Genomic DNA, 23,567 nt, shown 5'->3' with positions numbered 1-23,567 from the left:
GCTTTTGGTACATTAGCCTTCATCAGTCAGGGTACCGAGTATAGAAGTTGGGACAATACGTTACAACTGTACCAGACATTGGTGAGGATGCATTCGGAGTATTGTGTTGCGTTGGCAATCCTGCTATAGAAAGATCATTAAACCGTCTCAATTAATTTGTTCTCATTACAGTCATGGCCTGCTCAGCTCCTGAACACATGATGCTTTGGATCTATTTGATTGACTCACCAGAAGTGTTTACAATTAATATCAAGAACCCAAATACTGTAAAATTCTTGTTAATCTGCTTTCCAAATATTTAAAAATCTTGACATTTCAGCATCTAGCACAGCGGGTGACATTGCCTACGTTCCCTTGAAACTAACCAGGGCCCTGGTTCCTGACCTCTCCTTTGATCTGTTTTTTTAACTGTACATGTTCTTTGTACCCTTCCATATCTTGTTTCCCTCTCCCCTGACTCTTGGTCTGAAGAAGGGTCTCAACCAGAAGCGTCACCCATTCCTTCTCTCCAGAGGTGATGCCTGTCCAGCTGAGTTACTCCAGCATTTTGTGTCTATCTTTGGTGTAAACCAGTTTCCGCAGTTCCTTCTAACGCACTCCCGTGAAACTCATCAGGTTCACTGGAAAATGTATTATACTCGTGTGAGACTAATTAAAATAGAAAGTAAACTAAAAGCATGTCAAAAAACTTTACGAAAAATATCCCTTTCACATATTGGCAGAAAATCCACTGCCTTTGGCAATAGGAACAACTTTGTCTTAACACTCATGTAAGGATTTCATTCAATCTGCATGAGGAATTAAATCCCTTTAGTGGCTCATTTATTTACTGTTATTTTATGATCAACGGTCATTTTCTTTGCTAGTCAATTGCTTACATTATCATTATTATTTTTTACTTATCCAACGTATATTTGTTATATGATTGAAGGTGAAGGTCTTCAGGCTGATCAAAGAATCATATGCAACATACCATCAGTGTTATGAATTATTCATTCAATATATACTTAGAAAACATTTAGTTATATATCTGAATTTAAGACAAAAATCAATCTTCATTATGAAAATTGTATGATGCTTCACATTATGTTTTCAGAAGTCTTGGTTGTGAACTTTTACAAGCAAGCAAACCTGGTTCCAGCCACAGCTCCATCATTCTTTCCAAGAGGTTCATCCAGCTCGACTCCGCACCATTCCCCCTTAGCAAAGTCCGTCTCTCCCAAGAAGCGCACTACTCCGGCTTTCGTACCACCAACCTACAGAAATACCAAAGTACAAATTAGTACTTTCTATGGGAAGATAACTGGTCAAATCTACATATCTGCACATTTTTCTATTTGCAATAACTAACAAAAATTATTCCAGCGTTTAAGCCCGGGTGCTAGCAATCTGCATCCTAATTCAATTGACATACTTTGGTTTTGTACTCAAGGTACAATGCAAACAATAAAAAGAATGCTGGATTTGAAATTTTATACTGACCTAGCCTTCGTCACTAAAAGTTTAGATCCAATTTTAACCCATGCCACAATTTGCACAATAAATATCACAATGCCACTAGACGGAATAGTTTTGTTATGACTTGCTCATCAACTTATGATCATTACACCTTACATAAATCATTCTGATGTTCTGTTCTTGAATATAAATATGGTCTTAACATAATTAAATTCTAATCATTTTTGTGCAATCTTGAACAATTAGTGTTGCACCGACTTAAGAGGCAATGCATCCTTTGTGATGGTTGTAATTTCCTTGATAAAAAAGACCATTCGTGATAGAGTATGATTACATTTAAAATGTAATAACATTATATTCAAGAATGAATTTATAAATATAAATGTATAGGAATGTGTATTTTTTGAAACCCTAAAAAGTAAACTAGTATCAGCTGCAACTTCAGAGAAGACGAGAAAACACACCTGTCCTTCTGTGAACATTCACCATAGATCTGTTTTTTTAGCTATGCTCAAAGAAAACATGGCTGCTTAATTTTTAGCTCATGTAGAATGTATACCTGACATAGACAGTTGGGTGAAATAACCTGTTTCTATGCTATTAATTGCAAGATTGTTCTGCCTATTTTAGTACGCAATTATGTCATATCTGGCATGCATAAGTACCGTGTTTTGGCACAGATGCAAGACAATCTTTACATCCAAATTTCTGAGCTGCAGTTGGAAACCAGCAAGTAAAATGTACTTGTCCAACAACAGGTTTCGAAGCGACTTCAAGCTATTTATTAAATGTTGTGGTTTTAAAGGGGCAGAATATCTTAATACATATTCATCTTGTTACAGACAGGGTGAGCAGTAAAAACATCTGGGACTAAAAATAATTAAATGGTACTTGAAATGAGCTCAGCAATATACATATGATGACTTTGGGACACACTGCTCCACCAGTATTCAATAACAATTGAATCTGACCAGTCTGAAAAAGGGTCTCGACCCGAAACGTCACCCTTTCCTTCTCTCCAGAGATGCTGCCTGTCCCACTGAGTTACTCCAGCTTTTTGTGTCTACCTTCAATAACAATAACCCAGTTTACTCTTTGTAACATTGCTAGATCTGTACACCTTGCCTCTTCATTACTGTCCCACCTTCGGAACAGTCCTGCAAATGTTCTAGAACATGTCATAGCACCTTCAATATTGCCAGACTATCATATCATCTCTATTGTGAGAAAGTCCAAGTCTCCTACTTGCCAGTGCGATCCAATACAGTAAACCAAACAATTAATCAGAATTTATTATTTCTTCAAGCATAGGATCATCTTCGCACTATTGCCAAATTCCATCATGTTCCACTTTTGTTTTAAATACGCCTCCTCAATAGGATTAAATGACACATCAGCATGGAATGTGCTGAGTGCAGCTTGCCATGGAAGTCTGTGTCAGTCATCCACACCCCAGATTCTTATCTGGGAGGTTGAACTCGCCGAAATTCAATGTTCTGCAGCAGGGCCTTAAATGGATACCTGTCATCAGGTAAGGCCTGCTCAAGATTACTGAGACAACTGGCAGCTGGCAATTCCGTGTCTGAAGATTTGTATTTAGCAACTGCATGGTTTATCTCCAAACTCTTACACAGAGCATACCGATAAAGTGCAGTTGCACAATTACCCATGTAACACAGCCACCAAATTACAGATTTCCACAGCTAATCCTGAAGGTGCAGTGGCATATGAGTAATTTCCTGCAAGCACTCCTTTAAACCCAAGGATTACTATTGGTTCCCGTCTTCCATCAGAGAGAGATGTCCTAATTCTTCAGGGAACGTGGGTTCCCCTCTTCCATCATAGAGAGATATCCTCATTCTTTAGGGGTCGGGGTTCCCCTCTTCCATCATAGATGAGGCCCTCATTAGGGTCTCCTTGATATCCCGCAGCTCCATTCTTGCTCCCCCTACCCCCAGTCACAACAGGGACAGAGTCCTCCTAGTCCTCACCTTTCACCCCATCAGCCGTCACATAATCCTCCGGCATTTGCGCCACCTCTAACGGGGTCCCATCACTAGCCAAATCTTCCCATCTCTAGCCCTTGCAGCAGAGACCATTCCCTCCGCAACTCCCTGGTTAACTCGTTCCTTCCCACCCAAACCACTCCCTCCCCAGTTAATTTCACCCGCAACCGCAGGAGGTGCAACACTTGTCCTTATGCCTCCCACCTCAACTCCATCCAAGGACCCCGACAGTCTTTCCAGGTGAGGCAGAGGTTCACGTACCTCCACCAACCTCATCTACTGTATCCGCTGTTCCAGGTGTGGACTTCTATATATCGGCGAGACCAAGCGCAGGCTCAGCAATCATTTCGCTGAACACCTCCACTCAGTCTGCCTAAACCTTCCTGATCCCTCGGTTGCTATACACTTTAACTCTCCCTCCCATTCCCACACTCACCTTTCGGTCCTGGGCCTTCTCCATTGTCAGCGAGGCCCAGCATAAATTGGAGGAACAACACCTCATATTTCACTTGGGCAGCTTATACCTCAGCGGTATGAATTGTGACCTTTCTAACTCCAAGGAATCTTTGCCTTCCCTCTCTCTCCATCCAAAATCTCATTGTTGTTACCTTCTCCTAGCTAACAATGATCTATTCTACATAGCGATGTTACAAAACTTACCTTCAGTGGCGCTGCAGTTCTGCCACTGGCCGTGTACGCGACATTGGCACCTTTGAGGGGGGGGGGGGGGGGGGGGGGGGGGGGGGGGCCCGGATTAAAATCCAGTTTTTACTGCCTGTCAGAGGCTGATTTCCTTGGGCTGCTAGCTGTAGCAGAAAAATCATTCCGACTTCCATTCCATTAAAAAATGTTTTATTCGCAAGACAATTTCATAATTATATTAAAATAAAAAGCGACTTTTATCGTCGTCAACGCCTACAACGTGACGGATTTCATGTACGGGAACAAAACACAGTGTAAGCCGTTTATTTTACATACTAAGTTGCTTCTTGGGATTGCTTTAAATCAATCCTCTATAAGCAAAAATGCGATTTGGGCCCCTTACGAACCGGCAGTGTTTTTCCTGCCGATATGGGGTTCAAATTCACCGCAAATGCAACGTTCCAATCAATCGTGTTCCAGAAACAAGATGATTAAAATGCCCTTTTTTTGGAGATAAGCCTATTGTTTATATTTTGTCTTATTCTCTCTTTCCATGATCATTATTTTTAAACTAAATATTCACAACAGTTTGAGTCACATGTATTGTGCAAAAAACAATAATTTGATTATATTTTGGGTGGATGTTTCTTGATTAATTTATGGGAATTAAACATTAAATTCCTTCCATCTGGGATATAAATTAATGACAGTGAGATTTAAAAATCATGTTATATTGTGAATTCTTGTGTGAATGGGATTAGTTTGTTATGTGGATACTTAGGCTATTTAAAAAAATTATCCTTTTCTTAAGAAATTGAATCTCCAGGACCCTGTACCTCTTACTCCCTTGTCCCCATCCACGGACTCCCAGCAGTTCATCCAGGTGAGACAGAGCTTCACATGCACCTCCTTTAACCTCATCTACTGCAACTGGTGTTCCTGATATGAGCTCCTGTACATCGGCAAGGCCAAGCGTAGAACTCCCCTTCCCATTCTTATATTGCCTTTTCTGTTCTGGGCCTCCTCCATTGCCCAAATGAGCCGTCAGGCAAACTGGAGGAACAGCACCTCATTCCACTTAGGTAGCTTACAACTCATCGGTATGAACACTGAAGGTAGACAAAAGTGCTGGAGAAACTCCGCAGGTGCGGCAGCATCTATGGAGCGAAGGAAATAGGCAACGTTTCGGGCCGAAACCCTTCTTCAGGCTTCAGACCATAGATGCTGCTACACCCGCTGGGTTACCCCTTATTCTTAAACTATGGCCCCTGGTTCTATACTCCCCCAACATTGGGAACATGTTTCTTGCCTCTAGCGTGTCCAAACCCTTAATAATCTTATATGTTTCAATAAGATTCCCTCTCATCCTTCTAAACTCCAGAGTATACAAGCCCAGCCGCTCCAATCTATCAACTTATGACAGTCCTGCCACCCCAGAAATTAATTTTGTGAACCTACGCTGCACTCCCTCAATAGCAAGAATGTCCTTCCTCAAGTTTGGAGACCAAAACTGCACACAATACTGCAGGTGTGGTCTCACTAGGGCCCTGTACAACTGCAGGAGGACCTCTTTGCTCCTATACTCAACTCCTCATGTCATGAAGGTCAACATGCCATTCGCTTTCTTCACTGCCTGCATGTTTACTTTCAGTGACTGATGAACAAGGACCCCCCAGATCCCGTTGTACTTCCCCTTTTCCCAACTTGACACCATTTAGATAATAATCTGCCTTCCTATTTTTGCCAGCAAAGTGGATCTCACATTTATCCACATTAAACTGCATCTGCCATGCATCTGCCCACTCACCCAACCTGTCCAAGTCACCCTGCATCCTCATAGCATCCTCCTCACAGTTCACACTTGCAGAATGTTAGAACAAAGAAAAACATTACAGGGCACACTCCCCTAGGCTTCTTTGAGAACACCTCACAAACTCGGAACTTCCACAAGGTGCATGAGAACAACATCACATGCAAGATCTTGTTCATGCTACAAAATGCCTCCTGACTTAAGAAATAAGACACCATTTACCATTTATAAATCCTGAGCCATCTTCCCAACAATAGCAGAGATACTAAAATGTAGAAACAAGGAACTGCAGATGCTGATTTACAAAGAAGATAAAATGCTAGAATAACAGCAGATCAGGCAGCATCTCTGAAGAACAAAGATACTTCTTCAGGACTCAAAACGTCACCTATTCATATTCCCCAGAGAAGCTGACTGACCTATTAAGTTTCTCCAGCAAAGTGTGTCTTTTTTCTATAAAAGCAAGTTCTAAATCAAGGTTTCTCCATGGACTGCATATCATCTATAAAATGACTCAACAAAAATCATCTCTCATATTTACTTAATATTCAGTAATACTGCGAGAAGTTAGTGACCAAAACATGATCCAATTACACGATGTATTGTCAATACAATAAATTTTGAAGAACAGGACTAAACTTCTTGGACTTTGATAGAATTGTTATAGCACAGGAGGCCATAGTGCTGATTGTATCTGTGCCAGAGTAGATCATAGCTAGCACATCAGTTCATTTTCCACAGTCTTGCAATTGTTTTTCTTTGCCACGTATTTATGGAATTGCTTCAAAGGCCACATAGGAACCTGCTTCCACCACAGCATCTGGCAATGCATTCCAGATTCCACGCACATATGGTGTAACAGTCTTTCCATATGTCATTTATAATTCTCCTCCCCATTTTCTTATAGTAACATTTAGTTTCAAGGCGTCCTCAAAAGAAAACCGTCCCACTGTACACTCTGACCAGACTCCTGGTCGTTTTACACACCTATCAAATTTCCCCTCAACCTTTTCTCTGAAGAAAACTGTTCCAGCTTTGCTACCGAATCTTTGTAACTGTGGTTTCTCACTCCTGGAACTAATCCCTGATGCCAGATGGTCTGGACAGTTGCATGTGTAGCTAAATAAAACCATTATAAACAGGACAAATTTGACTTCAATTGAATACAACTTTGCCTTTACCTTCTTCTTCTTCTTCTTCTTCTTGCATATGGCGTGCACAGCCTAAAGTTATAAGACAACTTGTTCTACTTGATCTTACTTGATTGTGCACGCCAGGTTGATTGCATTCGTCCAAACAGGGCGGACCACGTGAAGGTTGCAATCTCCCACCCCTGCCTTTACCTGATGTCACACACTTTGCAACTTGTGGATGACACTCAAACCAAATATATCAGTTACATTGAAAACATATACAATTAGAGCTTTGAAAACTGAAGAACATCTAAATTACATTAATAACAAGACCTTGTGGCCCATTCTTAGTCACATGTGTGACCAAAAATGTGGAAAATTGTGGAATACATCTCTTCTAATTCTGAAAGCATCTCCCCCCCATGTCTGCCTTCCGCAAAGACCGCTCCCTCCGCAACTCCCTTGTCACTTCTTCCCTTCCCTCCCGTACCACCCTCTCCCCGGGCACTTTCCGTTGCAACCGCAAGAAATGCAACACCTGTCCCTTCACCTCCCCCCTCGACTCCATTCAAGGTCCCAAGCAGTCGCTCCAGGTGTGACAAAGGTTCACCAGTATCTCCTCCAACCTCATCTACTGCATCCGCTGCTCTAGATGTCAGCTGATTTACATCGGGGAGACTAAGCGGCGGTTGGGCGATCGTTTCGCCGATCACCTCCGCTCAGTCCGCAATAACCTACCTGAACTCCCGGTGGCTCAGCACTTCAACTCCCCCTCCCATTCCCAATCGGACCTCTCTGTCCTGGGTCTCCTCCATTGCCAGAGTGAACAACACCGGAAATTGGAGGAACAGCACCTCATATTCCGCCTGGGCAGCTTGCATCCTGATGGCATGAATGTTGAATTCTCCCAATTTTGCTAGCCCTTGCTGTCTCCTCCCCTTCCTTAACCCTCGAGCTGTCTCCTCCCATCCCCCCGCCCTCAGGCTCCTCCTCCTCCCCTTTTCCTTCCTTCTCCCCTCCCACCCCCCATCAGTCTGAAGAAGGGTTTCGGCCCGAAACGTTGCCTATTTTCTTAGCTCCATAGATGCTGCTGCACCCGCTGAGTTTCTCCAGCAATTTTGTGTACCTTCGATCTTCCAGCATCCGCAGTTTCTTCTTGAACAGCATTACAGGTATATTGGTTTGGACTGCGTATATACGATTCATATTTTTTTCAAAGTTTATCAAGTGAAATATTTATGTTATGATGACAATGTGTTTAGGGTCAGAGGTTAAATATGACTGGTCACGTGCGTGACCTCACACGAAAGCATTTTTTCATAACTCAAGTTTTATCTTACAAACTTTGTGAATTTTAAAAAGCTAGAATGTTCATATCTTTAGCAGACATGCATTATAGTTCTGTAGGTAGGAAAATAGCAATGAATAAGATTAATCACATGAATGTTTTATTATATTACTTTATGATGCCATTTGGTAATTTGTGTGACATTTTGGTTCACTTGGCCCTTTTACGTCAATTGACATGTTCTTAAAACTTGAAAGTAACCTGCATAGATGTTTTGGATTACCAGACCAATTTATACAAAATTTGAATTAGAATTTGGGCAGTTGGACAGATCATTCAATATCATTCACTAAAAGTGGTTTCATAGTACCATTACTAAAAAAGCTAGCCAAGGCTTGAAAACATAGCTGCCAAACTAGATCTGCAGCAGATAGTGAGCAACTATTAATGATTGCTTGTAATGAAAAAAAAACAAAACAATTTTGTTCTCAAGGAGCATTTCTACCAGGTCAATGAAGTCCAGCATAAGCTTTCATGATGAACACCCAGCTCCAGACCTTTGGTCCAAAACATAGACCAAAATAGCTGAAGTCCAAAGATGTGGCGAGAATGACAGCCCTTGACATAAAAGCTGCACTTGAATGTTGAGCAAAACTGAATTCAATACAGATCAAGAGGAAATTCTCCAACTGATGGATTTGCACCAAGCCTAGAAGTAAGATGGTTGCTAAAACTGAATGTCAACCATCTCAGCTCCAGGACATCAGCGTAGGGATACCCATGGATAAAATGCTTGTCCAAACATTTTCAATTGTCTCATTTATAGCTTGCACTCCACAAATCCATTTTAAGGTGAAAAAATAGAAACTATTTTAATTACAATCCACTAATACTGAAACATCCATGCCTGCAATAGACAAGGCCAGGACAATATTCAAGCTGGGATTGGTGCCATACAATTGCAAGGAAGATATAATTTTCAACATGGAAGATGATAATTTATAGATATTTGTAATGCAAGGGTTAAACATGTCTGAGGCTGAAATTCAATTGTCAGCTAACAGCATCCTTGTTGAGAAAAACATTAAATCGTGAGGCCTTAGGCAGGCTGCTTTAAAACATGATAAAGTCATGAGATGAGACCAAATTTACGAAAAGGTGATTTAGACTAAATTGATGCCTTGTGCAGTGTATAGCTTTGTATCGTAAATAACTTTGCAGGCGTATGAGAGAGGCTAGCTATGTATTCCCATGAAGCTGAAATCTGCTGACAAGGTAAGAGAAAAAGCAAGGGATGGACCGACCATCCATCCATCCATCACTAAAACTCTGATCTTGTTATCTTCCGGTTGGCGCGGTTTTTCTATTCGAGCAAAAACGGTACGCGATAGTGCTACGATTTTTCGCCAGCTCACTCGCCATTCTCCTGTGCTGCGAGTGCACTAAGTTTCGTTCCGATCGGTGGCATAATGTAAAAGTTAGTGAGGTTTAAAAATCTTAAAAACCGCGTGTGCGCAGATCAATCTCTTTTCCTGCCAGTCATTAATCGGATTAGTCTCTTCTCCTCCGCAGGACGGTCCGCCCCTTCCTGCGCCATCGCGTCTTTTCTGGAGCTGAGGGACGCTCTGGATGGCCGGCAGAGGTCTCCAAACGGACACAATTTTTGGAGGGGCCGGAAGCGGCCCAGCCCGGCGCGAAGCGTAGTCTGAGATCTCGCCAAACGTAAAGCAGAGACTCTGATCCAGGCAGAGGAGAACGACCAGCGACCAGTGCCCGCTGTGAGTCCCCATCGCACCGCCAGCTCCAGCCCCTTTTCCTCTGGTCCCCCTCGCTGGCTCCTGTCCCCCTCCTCCGTGATACCCTCTTCTCCCCCCATGGCTCTTCCCCCGTCTTTTCTCCGAGCTCTCCCCCCCCCCCCCCCCCCACACCCCTCTCCCCCACAGCTCTCTCTCCCCCCCCCTCCCCCCCCCCCACACACACCACCCCCCACACCCCCCCCCCACCCCCCCCCCCCCCCCCCCCCCCCCCCCACACACACACCCCCCCCCCCCCACACACCCCTCCCCCCCCCCCACATCCCCCCCCACACCACACACCTCCCTCCCCCCCCCACACCCACACACACCCCTCCCCCACACACCCACACACGCCCTACACCCCCCCCCCCCCTTGCATCCACCCCCCCATCTTCAATCCAAACACATTCATTCCACACCACTGGCACTCATAACCTTTGTACCATCTACAAAATACAGTCAGTGTTAATCAAGTGATTTGGAGCCTGGCCATATAGCTGTACACTGCTGATTAGTGCTTTGAGCCATTCTGCTGGCAGTTTGGAGGTCTGCATGGGGATGGATATGTTGGCTGCTGCATAGTTGCAGGCACGCTTTTTCATGGTCGAGCAGGCCATTTTACCTGGCATTGGAAGACTGGCTAGATGGATTTTCTAACCACTGCGGTATTACAAGCATATTCTTCCAGGTAGGAATGGGACACCAGTGCATGCATTCTCTTCCTTACCTATTAGGACAAGTGCAAGCACATAGGAACTCAATACATACAAGTCATCGCCCCTCCCTGCCATCACTCCCCAAGTTACACAATAATCCTACCCTTCATCTTCAATAGATATGCTGAGAAAATACTCATATATACTCTTTATACCGCAGTAATTCAAGCAGCAGTTCACCACCACCACTTTTTCAAGGGCAACTAAAGGATGACAAATTAATGATAAATTTGTCAGCAACATTAAACATTATTTTTTCAGACATTCTAGGACCCTTTCAAACTGAGATTGAATCTCCTACAATGCCACTCAATGTCTCTGACTAAGAATGGAAAAACTGAACTCAGTGCAGTAAATGGTCCTGATATTCTTTAAAAGTAGAAAATTAAGTTTTTCTCAAGGTTATTTTTACATTTCTTTTTCACCTCTTAATTCAATCTTTTCCCCCCCCCCCCCCCCCCCCTCCCCTCCCCCCCCCCCCCCCCCCCCAACCCAATTTTAATATAATTCACCCGGTTTCTCTCTCTTAAATGAAGCTAAACTGTTGATTTGGTCATTCAGCAAAATCCCAGACCTTCCTGCACCTTTATCATCATGTATTTCCAACAATCTGAAGTGTAAAAGGCCTTGAAATTGAAGGGCGAGGATGCCACAACTCATTCCAGCTAATTTTGGAATATTAACACATACTCAGCTGACTTCTACTGGTTTATTGCCAACCTCTCAGGATTGACTCACTTCTAAAAACATTGGATCACAAATGTATCTTTATACACTTCCCTAAACTGTTTACATCAGGGCCTGGTCATGTGCAGAATTATACAGAACAATTCTATATTCTGAGTGTCTGAACAACACATTATAAAATTAGGGATCAGAAGCAAATTATAATAAAGATGTGGAATGGGAACACAAGGAAAGGTGCAAGCCATTTAACTCTCCATACACTATTGTACCATTAAACAGCACCCTGCCTGGTCAGTATTCTAACTTAATTTGAACTCTTTGGCTCCATAAATCTTTTCATAGTTTTGGAATTTAAGCGATTGTTTTGTTGTCAAGTCTTCTTTCTACAACCTTTTGTATGAAGTATTCCAAACTTCATAATTGAAAAGCGAGCCTCTGACTTTATATTTTTTCCAATCAGTAGAAAAGATTCTCTACTCATTTCCATTCAAACTACTAAATATCACATTCAACTAATGCCATAACTTTCAACATTTCAGTGAAAACAAAGTTAATGTAATCTCAATGCATTCTTCAATACTTGAAGCACTGGTAACATTCGGGTAAACTTGCATTGCTTCCAAAATATTATTTTCTAAGTTACAGTAGCCAAAGCCAAAGATGTGGTCTCACCAGGATTTTGCAGGTCTAGCAAAATCTCTTCCCTTTATCATTTTAACTGTTTAGTTACAATGGCAACATCCAATTTATACAGTTTTTTATTATTATTTTTAGTCATGGCCTCTACATTTCAGTGACATGTATATGCAGACATCAATGCTCTGCACCTTTATTGTTTTTGGCATTATACCAGTTGGAAACTCAGTCTTATCCGCCTTTTACATCCAGTGCAAAATCTCACATTTACCTGCAGTTAATATGCTTGTGTCCATCGTTAATATGCCACTTTTCTGTTTGTCACAAACAAGTCTGAATACGAGGTCCTTCTCTTCCTCGCCTCAGGGTTGAGGATGACTTGCTTTGATACCAATTCTGATCTGCAGGCGGGCCAGGATGGGAAAGGCATGTGGGTAGTTTGGGAAATTGTGTGCTCCTTCCACCATCTTAGATAGGTTTCTTCATACTCCTTACAGTGCAATTAGAGGTTAACATTCCAGATGCTCCATCTCCTGTTTGAGTGAGCATGGGCCATGTATTCAGACGAGATGGTGGGAACGTTATTCTTTTTTCTGTCCTCCTGATATTCGCTTTTCAGAAGGCGGAATTAAGTGTCTGTTTTGGTGCCGTGTTGACTGAGATGTTGGCCTGGGAGATCTGACATTGGTTCAGTTATCTTGCTGGTGGATTTGGGAGATTTTGCAGAGACTGCACAAATCGTACTTCAGGCACCTGTACTAGATAGTTTAGGTCTCTAATGTGCACAGGTATGTGGGTGTTATTGCTTCCCAGTTGACCATAAACTTTGTGCCAGGTTTAAGGTCTTGACCTCCAAATATTTTTTTCTTCAACGCCTAAGGAATGGCTGAAGGCATTGCTGAATGTCATCATAAATATTTGCTATTTGCTGAGAAGCAACTTTGAAATACTTGCCATAGAGGGAGTACAGAGAAGGTTCACCAGACTGATTCCTGGGATGTCAGGACTTTCATATGAAGAAAGACTGGATAGACTCGGCTTGTACTCGCTAGAATTTAGGAGATTGAGGGGGGATCTTATAGAAACTTACAAAATTCTTAAGGGGTTGGACAAGCTAGATGCAGGAAGATTGTTCCCGATGTTGGGGAAGTCCAGGGCAAGGGGTCACAGTTTGAGGATAGAGGGGAAATCCTTTAGGACCGAGATGAGAAAAACATTTTTCACACAGAGAGTGGTGAATCTCTGGAACTCTCTGCCACAGAAGGTAGTTGAGGCCAGTTCATTGGCTATATTTAAGAGGGAGTTAGATGTGGCCCTTGTGGCTAAAGTGATTAGGGGGTATGGAAAGAAGGCAGGTACAGTATACTGAGTTGGATGATCAGCCATGATCATATTGAATGGCGGTGCAGGCTCGAAGGGCCGAATGGCCTACTCCTGCACCTATTTTCTATGTTTCTATGTTTCTATGAAATCATTATGCATGCACAGTATATAAACAGATTGGGAAATACACAATGATTAAATTATGGATGACTTAAAGCATCGGTTCTTTAAAGACACACAATTACAATAGTTCAAATGGTACAGTGTTTGACAACATGTCACAAAGTTTCCTTTCCTGAAAATGTTTGAAATTTCCCATTACATATTAGCATAATCACACTCACCACCACCCAATTTAACTGTCATTACCATCAAGCCTTGACCCACCACTCATGGCAGAGAATTGCAGGCAGATGCAAGAAGTATATCAAAACCCATCAGTAAAAATAATAAGTTTACGTCTTTTCAGATACATCATGAAAAGGAATTGTGAATGTGCTTTCAGAATCTCAGCTTGCTGCTAACAGCAATAATAAATTAGAAAGGCAAGAAATGTTAATTGCTGGTCTTTGCTAAGCACATCCTAGGTAACATTGAGGATGTTACAATGCACTATCAATTTCCCTATCCAAGGAGGAAAACAAAATCAGTTAACAACCCAACTTCTAACTGCAATCCGTGTTGAGCAGAATGTATGAAACCAGGAACAAATACAAGTATATATTAAAAGATAAAATTCTTAGCATGCCTCAATACAGATTAGATTCATTTCAGGGTATTTTATAAAAGCTTGTCTTTTACAAATTGGCAAGATTAGAGAAAACATGTGCTCTATTATTCTGTATGGGATAGAACTGCAGATGCTGGTTTAAATTGAAGGTAGAGAAAATGCTGGAGCAACTCAGCAGGACAGGCAGCATCTCTGGAGAGAAGGAATGGGTGACGTTTTAGGTCGAGACCCTTCTTCAGACTGACAGATCAGACAGATTAGTCTGAAGAAGGGTTTCAATTTGAAACATTACCTATTCCTTCTCTCCAGAGATGCTGCCTGTCCCGCTGAGTTACACCAGCGTTTTATGTATACTTTATGCTCTATTACTCTATCAGACTATGCAAAATAGTCCAGCTATTTACAGAGAGCATTTGAAATAGCTTGACAACCTCTCATTGGTAAAAGCAATTAGTGTTAAAATATTATGGAAGTGTGGAAACATATGTATGGGTGGGGTGAATATTGTTAAATCAAGAGTTATGAGTGATTGGAAGAAATATTTGGATTTATGGATTTTATGGCCTCTGGACACCCCAGGGCATCTCCGAACTAAAGCATGGCGCTTTATCTTAACATGCAATTACAAACATAAAATGGTAACACATTTGCTAACTTCAACCCACCGTCTATGAAGTAACTGCAATATTGTTAATATAACAGCTCCAATGTTTATTTGAAACAGAAATCTCAGTTCTCATACTGATGGCAATGTAAATGAAAAGGGAATGACTAAAGGTTGTGAAGGCTGACTCATCGACACTATTAGCTTCAGCAAAGTAATTGCCAAAGAACCCAATATGAATAGTTGAATCCAAGTAAATGTAATCCACGAGTTCTATTAGTAGATGATTACCAACTGCAGTACAAGAGATTAAAAGTTATTTGGTCAATAAAACCGTACTTGTAAATTACTAGGAATGGAGAAGATATCTCATTATGCTGCATCATTCATCCACTATATTCCGAACTCTGTTTATTTCGTCTTCTCCTATACCTCATGTACGGAACAATTTGCCTGGATAGAGCACTATATATATATATGCTCCCCTCCCCCCCCACACCCCCCCTCTCTCCCCACACACACCCCCTTCCCCCACCCCCCCCCCCCCCCCCCCCCCCCCCACACCCCCACCCCCCCCCCCCCACCCACCCACCCCCCTCCCCCACACACCCCTCCTCCCCCCACTCACACCCCTCCCCTGAGTGGTAGAATATTGCTTTGGGAGAAAACGGGTTGCGTTGGGGGAACAGGTGAGTGGTGGAATATTACATTGGGGAATGGGCTGCATTGGAGGGGGGACCAGGCCTCCTGTGTGACTGGGACCCAACGGGTCCCACTTAGTCTAGTATTCTAATTATATGAAGGATAGTAAATATTCCATTGCCCTATCTTGTCTTTTTCAGAAATATGAATGGAACAAATCAATCAGTACTTGGAAAAACAGGATTAAATACCAATCACAGAAGTTTTCAACACAGGGGGAACCATCTAATCCATTCTATTAAAGCATTCTTTTTAACCTTGAGTTAGACCTTTTCCAGATTAATCATGGTTTTTTTAAAGTTTACTCCAACCCCGGTGATTGCTGTTCATTTTTAATTTACAGCAAATGCTGCGTAAAAGGAGTTCTACACAAGGATAGGACAGTCTATAGGGCATAGTTCTATACATGGATAGGACAGGTTTGCTGGGATATGGCCAAATGGGAATAGTGTAGCTGGGACATGTTGGTCGGTATGGACAAGCTGTAATCCCAATTGTTATAATGGTGTCCCTCAACAAACTGTCTTTACCAAATTCAAGAGTGTACCCTGCAATGTGTGTTATATATGTTATATATATGTTAGATGGAATCCACGCTTCTGCTGGAAGAAGTTTTTTTAAATGCGAAAATAAAACAACGAAAGAGAAGAAAAACCATATGTAGAACTCAATACTGCAACCACCCAGTATGCCAGGCAGTAGCAATGGAAACAACGTTAATTCGTGTTCCGGATTTAGTTAGATTTTAGTGCTACATTTTCTAGAATGATCTTTACATGGCATTCAAACAACAAAACTATAATTTGAGATTTAAAAAAAGACACAAACTGCTGGAATAACGGTGTCAGGCAGCATCTCTGGAGAACATGGAAAGGTTGTGGTTGTGGGTTGTGACTCTTCTCTCTGAGATATTTTGTCTGTTCAGTTTTATACCAAGCATATCATTATAACAAAAGATAGACACAAAAAGCTGTATTAACTCGGCGGGACAGGCAGCATCTCTGGAGAGAAGGAATGAAGAACATTTTGGGTCAAGACCCTTCTTCAGACCCACTAACACTCCATGCCTGGAGATCCATAACATCCTTTAACATTCAAGACAGATGCAAAGATACACAAAGGCTCTGGAGGGAACTCAAGAACAAAAAGACAGTGAGACTTTGATTCAAAAGTAGATCGTTAGATGTGTAGGACAATTGTGAGCTTTTTCAATATGTTCTGGTCAATGAAATGGCCTAGATTTGGTTTGTTTTCTATCATGACAATGGACTAGTTTGTAAAGTTTAAAAGTGATCTGATGCTAACTTTGGTTCGATACATTGATATACTCTGAAAAAGAAAACAATGGAAAGTGTGTATCCTGCTTTGTCCCCACAAATGAAAAATCAAAAAGGAAACCACAAGCTGGAAATAAGAAATGAAACAGAAAATACTGGAAACATTCAGGTCAGCATCAGTGGAAAAATGAGTCAGATGAAGAGTCTTTGATCTGAAATATTAACTGCCTTATCTGCTGAATATTTCCAGCATCTTCTGTTGCTATTTGTCCCATCAAGTGTTATTTAAATTCAATGATTGCAGCCTGAAGTGTGAGCACCAAATGAAGCCTGAGATCTGGAAAGGGCAATACTCTGGGATTCAGCAAGCTTAAGGAATGTTTTTTGTAACATGAGGGCATATTGGAATTTCATACTAATAAATTGTGTTGTGTGTGAGTAACATAAATTACTCAAGTAGATTATAAAATAACATTAAATATCAAATACTTACCAGAACCCGGTCTCCAATCTTTAACTCGCGTTCCCCTTTCTTAACTGAACCAGCTTCTGAGAGGTTTGACACAGATTCACTTCCTGTTTTTAAGAGGTTGGACATGGCTGCAGGTTCCTGAGGTCCACCTGATGCAGCTTTTTGCGCAGTTGGTGTAGATGGAGCAGTTGCAACACTGGTTGATGTAGATGTTGGTGATGTGGCTCTGGAAACAGACGCTGCACGAGTTTGTGAATCACCAGCTTCACCATCTATCACTGGGCTTCGAGACAACTTTGAAGGTCTTGTAAATATCCCATGCAATGGTTCACATTGGAAATATCGAACACTGGCAACTGAACCATCATTTTTACCAATTGGTTCATCCAAAACAATTCCAGCCCACTGTCCTGGAGCAAACTGACTCTCACCAAGGAACTGGATGTACCCAGGTTTACTGCCATTTACCCAGATGCGCTCTCCGATATTGAAGTCAGCCACGTGTTCTTCTTGATCCTCCGTGGTGGATGCACTTGAAGATTTCTCTCCAGTTGATGTTTTGTCTGTGGTAGCAATGGGTGCTGTGTACAAGAAAAAAAAAGATGGTAATTATTTGAAAAGTGATTTTCTTTGAAAAGTTGCTTTTCCTTTGATAATCTCTCATATCTTCTTGGCAATGGTTTATTGTCACAACGCGGTTCTAACCTCTGTATGGAATCATGTATCTTTCCCTTTATTTAAGATTATTACACCGTAATAATGGGTAATCTCAATCCCAAATTGGATTGACGCAAAAAAATCTTTGCCCATTTTACAATTTCTAAGCTCAGGTACACAAATAAATAGTAACTGGAGTAGTCCACCTGGCCTCTCAAGACTGGTCTACCATTCAATATCATAAACAAAGCGGCATAGGTTTAAGGTGAGAAAGGGATTGAGCCAACAGTTTTGTCTGCACTCAGTGTTAATATCTGGAACGCGCTGCCAGGGGAGGTGGCTTAGTCAGATATCTATATTACTAAAAGTCTGATCTTGACCACTTCCTGTTGTTCTGTATATTGATTTTAGAAAAAACGCTGCCATTTACGGCTGTGATTTTTGGCCATCTTACTTAGAGGACAAGAGGATTTTTCCCATCGATAAAAAATAAAAGAGTTATTAGCATTTAAAAAATGTTGAGATTCTCTCTCCTGAAGGCCATGCCCCTTCCGGAGGGACTATAAAACCCGGAGGTGTTGAGTGCCTCAGTCAGTCTCTGCAAGATGGGGGAACGAGAGGGTCACGTCTCTCAGTCTGAGCTGTGAATAACACTGAACACATGTCGACTAAACCGTGAATGGCTTTACTGACCTGTCAGTGCCCTTAACATGGTTTGAAAATATAGTTTGGAAATGCTAAAGCTGTGTTGCCTTTGGTTTGGAAATGCTAAAGCTGTGTTGCCTAATTAAAGTTGCCGTGCCTAATTAAAGTTGCCTTGCCCTGTATATAATTAAAAGTCTAATCTTGACCAATTCCTGTTTGCGCTTTATATTGATTTTAGAAAAAACGCTACCATGTACGGCTGTGATTTTTGGCCATCTTACTCAGAGTCCCCCTCCACTCATCAGGTGCCTAGGATTTTTCCCATCGATGAAAAATAAAAGTTATTAGTGTTTAACAAAAATTTTGAGATTCTCTCTCCTGTCAAGCACGCCATGAAGGCCACGCCCCTTCTGGTGGGAGGGGGGGGGGGGGGGGGAAGAGACTATAAAACCCAGAAGTACGAGCGTGGCTCGTCTCTGCAAGATGGAAGAGGGAGAGGTCATGACTTACTGTCTTTAGTGGCCTTGCATCCTGCTTAAAATGGTATGAAACGGCACTTGAATTTGGTGGCCTTGCACCCTGCTTGAAATGGAATTTCAAGGAATAGCCGCGAGTCAACTGCCAGCCCACCAGCTGTGAGCGAGTGAGCTGCCAGCACAACAGGCTTGAGTGACTGAACCGCCAGCCCAAGAATCCATTTGCTCCACAATGTCCATACTAGCTCTCTGGAAACCAGTCCCTTCAGCCCACAACACCCATACTAGCGCTCCAGAAATCCCCCCCCCCACTGGCCACCAATATTGGCATTGGTGGAGAAGTGGAATATTGCATTGGGGGACTAGCCCTCCGGTGTGATGCTGGGACCCAATGGGTCCCACTTAGTCTAGTAATCATAGAAACATAGAAATTAGGTGCAGGAGTAGGCCATTCGGCCCTTCAAGCCTGCACCGCCATTCAATATGATCATGGCTGATCATCCAACTCAGTATCCCGTACCTGCCTTCTCTCCATACCCTCTGATCCCCTTAGCCTCAAGGGCCACATCTAACTCCCTCTTAAATATAGCCAATGAACTAGCCTTGACTACCCTCTGTGGCAGAGAGTTCCAGAGATTCACCACTCTCTGTGTGAAAAAAGTTCTTCTCATCTCCGTTTTAAAGGATTTCCCCCTTATCCTTAAGCTGTGACCCCTTGTCCTGGACTTCCCCAACATCGGGAGCAATCTTCCTGCATCTAGCCTGTCCAACCCCTTAAGAATTTTGTAAGTTTCTATAAGATCCCCTCTCAAACTCCTACATTCTAGAGAGTATAAACCAAGTCTATCCAGTCTTTCTTCATAAGACAGTCCTGACATCCCAGGAATCAGTCTGGTGAACCTTCTCTGCACTCCTTCTATGGCAATAATGTCCTTCCTCAGATTTGGAGACCAAAACTGTACGCAATACTCCAGGTGTGGTCTCACCAAGACCCTGTACAACTGCAGTAGAACCTCCCTGCCCCTATACTCAAATCCTTTTGCTATGAAAGCTAACATACCATTCGCTTTCTTCACTGCCTGCTGCACCTGCATGCCTCCTTTCAATGACTGGTGTACCATGACACCCAGGTCTCGCTGCATATCCCCTTTTCCTAGTCGGCCACCATTTAGATAATAGTCTGCTTTCCTGTTTTTGCCAATCATTATATTTAAGAGGCAGTTGGACAAGAGAGCATAGGATTTGGAACCAGTGTGAGCAAATTGGATTAGTGTTGGGAGAATGGTCAGCATGGGCATGGTGAGCCAAAGGGGCTGTATCTGTGCTACACAACTCTCTGACACCATTATTATGGTTGATATATACAAGACTCAAGTCCTGTGTCAGTTTTCCAGGCTTCAAATCTCTGATCTTTCTGTTTAGTTTGGTTTAGAAGTACAGCATGGAAAGAGGCCCTTCGGCTACATTCAATCTCTGTCCCGCCCACTCCCCTGACATCAGAGTCCTGACCCGAAACATCACTCATTCCTTCTCTCCAGAGATGCTGCCTGTCCCGCTGAGTTACTCCAGTATTTTATGTCTACATTTGATTTAAACCAGCATCTGCATGTCTTTCCTACAAATATCCATGCAAACCTTTGAACACCCATTCACATTAGTTCTATGTTATCCAATCTTCTTATCCACTCCCTACACAGTAGAGGCATGTTGCAGAGGCCAATTAACCTACAAATCCGTACGTCTTTGGATTGCGGGAGGAAACCGAAGCTCCTTAAGGAAACCAAGGAAATGGGGGACATGCAACCTTAACACAGACAACCCAAGGTCAGTATCAAACTCTGGTGTTGTGAGGCAGCAACTCTGTGCCTCCCATTTATTCAAAAAAAAAATCTACCTTTATCTGAATACTTTCAACCCTGCAGGGTAGAGAAAGTCGACATTCAATAGTTTCCACAGGGGGGAAAATAAATTGTCAATTGATTTTTTAAAAGCCTATTCCCCCTCCCTAATGTACAACAACAATCTCATCAGCTTGGCCCAGCTGGTAAGACAATAGCCTTGCAGTCAGAAAGTTATGGCTTTAAGCTATGCACACAAAATTTATCTATAACATTTAAATTCCATTAAGATACTAATTTCAACACAAAAACAATTGCATTTGTCTAGTGCCTTTAAAAAAAAAGCAAATTGCTGCACATGGACATCCAATCAAAACTGACCACGAGAGACAATGATATTTGAAAAAGTGACTAAATGTCTGAGCAAGAAACAGGTTTTTTTGAAGGACAGCGTGGAAATTAGGTTTCAAAGATTTCCAGAGAATGGGACACAGACAGCTGAAATCTACATTGAGAAAATGCAGCATATTCAAAGGTCTTTCAGATCTTAAACAGATCATTCATTCACCTATTCAAATGCAAAATAATTCATGAGAAACCAGCAATTCTTCAGGACCATTTATCCCTCCACTAACACCACTAAAACTAATTATTAATCTCATGTTATTGTAGGACTTTGTTATGCATACATTTGGTGCCACTAAACAAAACGTGGCTATTTTTACGTCCTTCAGTTAAAATAAAAATAATTGAAAGGTAATAAATATACTCGTTTTGAGAAATAAAATAATTGCTTGATTTACTGTTGTTGAAAAGCATTTTACAGTTATAATAATCAATTTGCCTACAATTATTCGTTAAAAATCAATGATCTGGATAGCCTCTCTACACAGATAATACCAGGCCTCAGATGTTTCAGTAATTATTTCAGATTTCAACGTGACATATTCAGGATCTGAATCTTTTCTGATAAATCCGACACAGATCATCCCAGGGTTATGAACGCCCAATTTATAGACATCCTGACATAATATTAATCTCTAATATTACACAAGCTCTCATAATATTATTAAATTCAAAAGTCGCATGTACATACATAAGTTTGTTCCTGGGCAGAACTTTCTCCCCACATTTAACGACTGTTCCTCCTAATCAAATCTATGTACTTTTGATGCCATACATTGAAATACTGTGGAGGAATGCAACCATATCAAGTGATTGTCCATTTCCAACGTGGACAAAATAGACTGTAAAAACAGAATCTGTTCATTAATCTAACAGCAATATCTGCAGTTTAACATTTGCTGTTAAATCGAGATTTTTAATCTCCACCATAGTCTTTCCTGATGCTTTACTAAAATGGTATTGCTACTATGCATGGCCATAATGTCACAGTGCTTACAACATACATAGTAAGCATAACAGAAGTTAAAAGTTTATCTACTCAAATGTAAATTCAATTACAAAAAATGAGTTTTAATTATTGCCAAATAACATCTCTGGCACCAAAATTTGACAAGAGCAGAGTCTCAGTCCTTCAAATCTTGATTATCTTTTTTTGAAATCTCCCATTCTTTTAATCAATTTTTCTTTCCCATGCTTTATTTTGCCTCTGTGCCTACTACCTAATGTTTAAAATTGTTTTTCCTAGTTTTGATTCTGAACTTCTTATTAAGAATTTTCAAATTATTGTTAAAGAGATCCAACTTTGACTTGTACACTTCCCACTGGCATCAGTTATCCCATGGAGCAAACAAAAACTGTCCAACAGATCTATCCTTTTCATCCCATCATTTTCCATTATTGCCAAGAACCTGCAGTAATGTAACCAAATGATAAACATCTAGTTCTTTATTATAAATCAATTAAGGAACTAATTAAATTCATCTTTGAAAACTTCTTCCTCATTCCAATCATTTTTAATATAGTTCAAATTCCTCTTCATTATTCAAACTGGACTTACTGGATCTGATTAACATCTATTATTTGTGTTTATCCACTTTTCTGAATTATTGACCCTTATTCATGGTGGGTTATTTCAACTCATTCTAACCCCTACGAATCCCACGGACCTCTCGTTCAGCTGGACATTTTATGTGTACATTTAAACTGTGAGCATCAGTAAACTTAAAAAAAGTTGGGACATCTACATGTCCATCAAGCATGACCTCCAATTTTATTATTTGCACTTTTGAATAGGATGCAAGCCTTGGTCTTTTTCCCTATTCACCAACTGAAAGTTAGAATTTCTAGTTTCTCCATGCACAAATTAGTTCTGAACGGCTAACTCAACACAAAGCAGCATCCACTATGCCTCAGTTCCATGTCATTATCACTAACACCCCTGGAAATACTATACTTTGGTTATGAAATTCACTATGTTCTCTTTTTTCTCTCTAATCTACTTTTTTAATGCATTTGTTATTTTTGCTTACTAGTAATAAGTGTGGCTCTTTAACAATCCTTTAAAATATTTTTTTATAAGATGCTCAGAATCAAAATAAGGAAATATCAGTTTAAACATGTAAAGCATAAATATACAGAGGCAAAATGAGGCAGACTGAAAGAATAAGAGCTTACAAAAAAAAAAAAAATGTCAAACCTCAAATAATAAATAGATAATAGATAATAATAAATATTAATAAAATAAACAAATAATTTGGCGCTACAA

At 41.2% G+C, this 23,567-nt stretch overlaps 1 protein-coding gene across 5 annotated transcripts in view; it reads right to left on the bottom strand.

Annotated features, from left to right (window-relative positions):
* Window positions 1–23,567, bottom strand: part of clip1a (CAP-GLY domain containing linker protein 1a) — a 128,939-nt gene that overhangs the window by 72,286 nt on the left and 33,086 nt on the right. For all 5 annotated transcript variants that reach the window (XM_055655703.1, XM_055655704.1, XM_055655705.1 and 2 more), the window contains exons 3-4: window positions 17,302–17,861; window positions 1,132–1,256 (exon numbers count right to left, since the gene is read on the bottom strand). In XM_055655703.1, the coding sequence (XP_055511678.1) occupies window positions 1,132–1,256; window positions 17,302–17,861 (685 nt within the window). The remainder of the gene's footprint in view (window positions 1–1,131; window positions 1,257–17,301; window positions 17,862–23,567) is intronic.

The sequence above is a fragment of the Leucoraja erinacea genome, chromosome 25 (genome assembly GCF_028641065.1).
Source record: "Leucoraja erinacea ecotype New England chromosome 25, Leri_hhj_1, whole genome shotgun sequence".
NCBI lineage: Eukaryota > Metazoa > Chordata > Chondrichthyes > Rajiformes > Rajidae > Leucoraja > Leucoraja erinaceus.
Note: the sequence above shows the minus strand (reverse complement) of the source record. Positions and strands in the feature narration are given on the sequence as shown.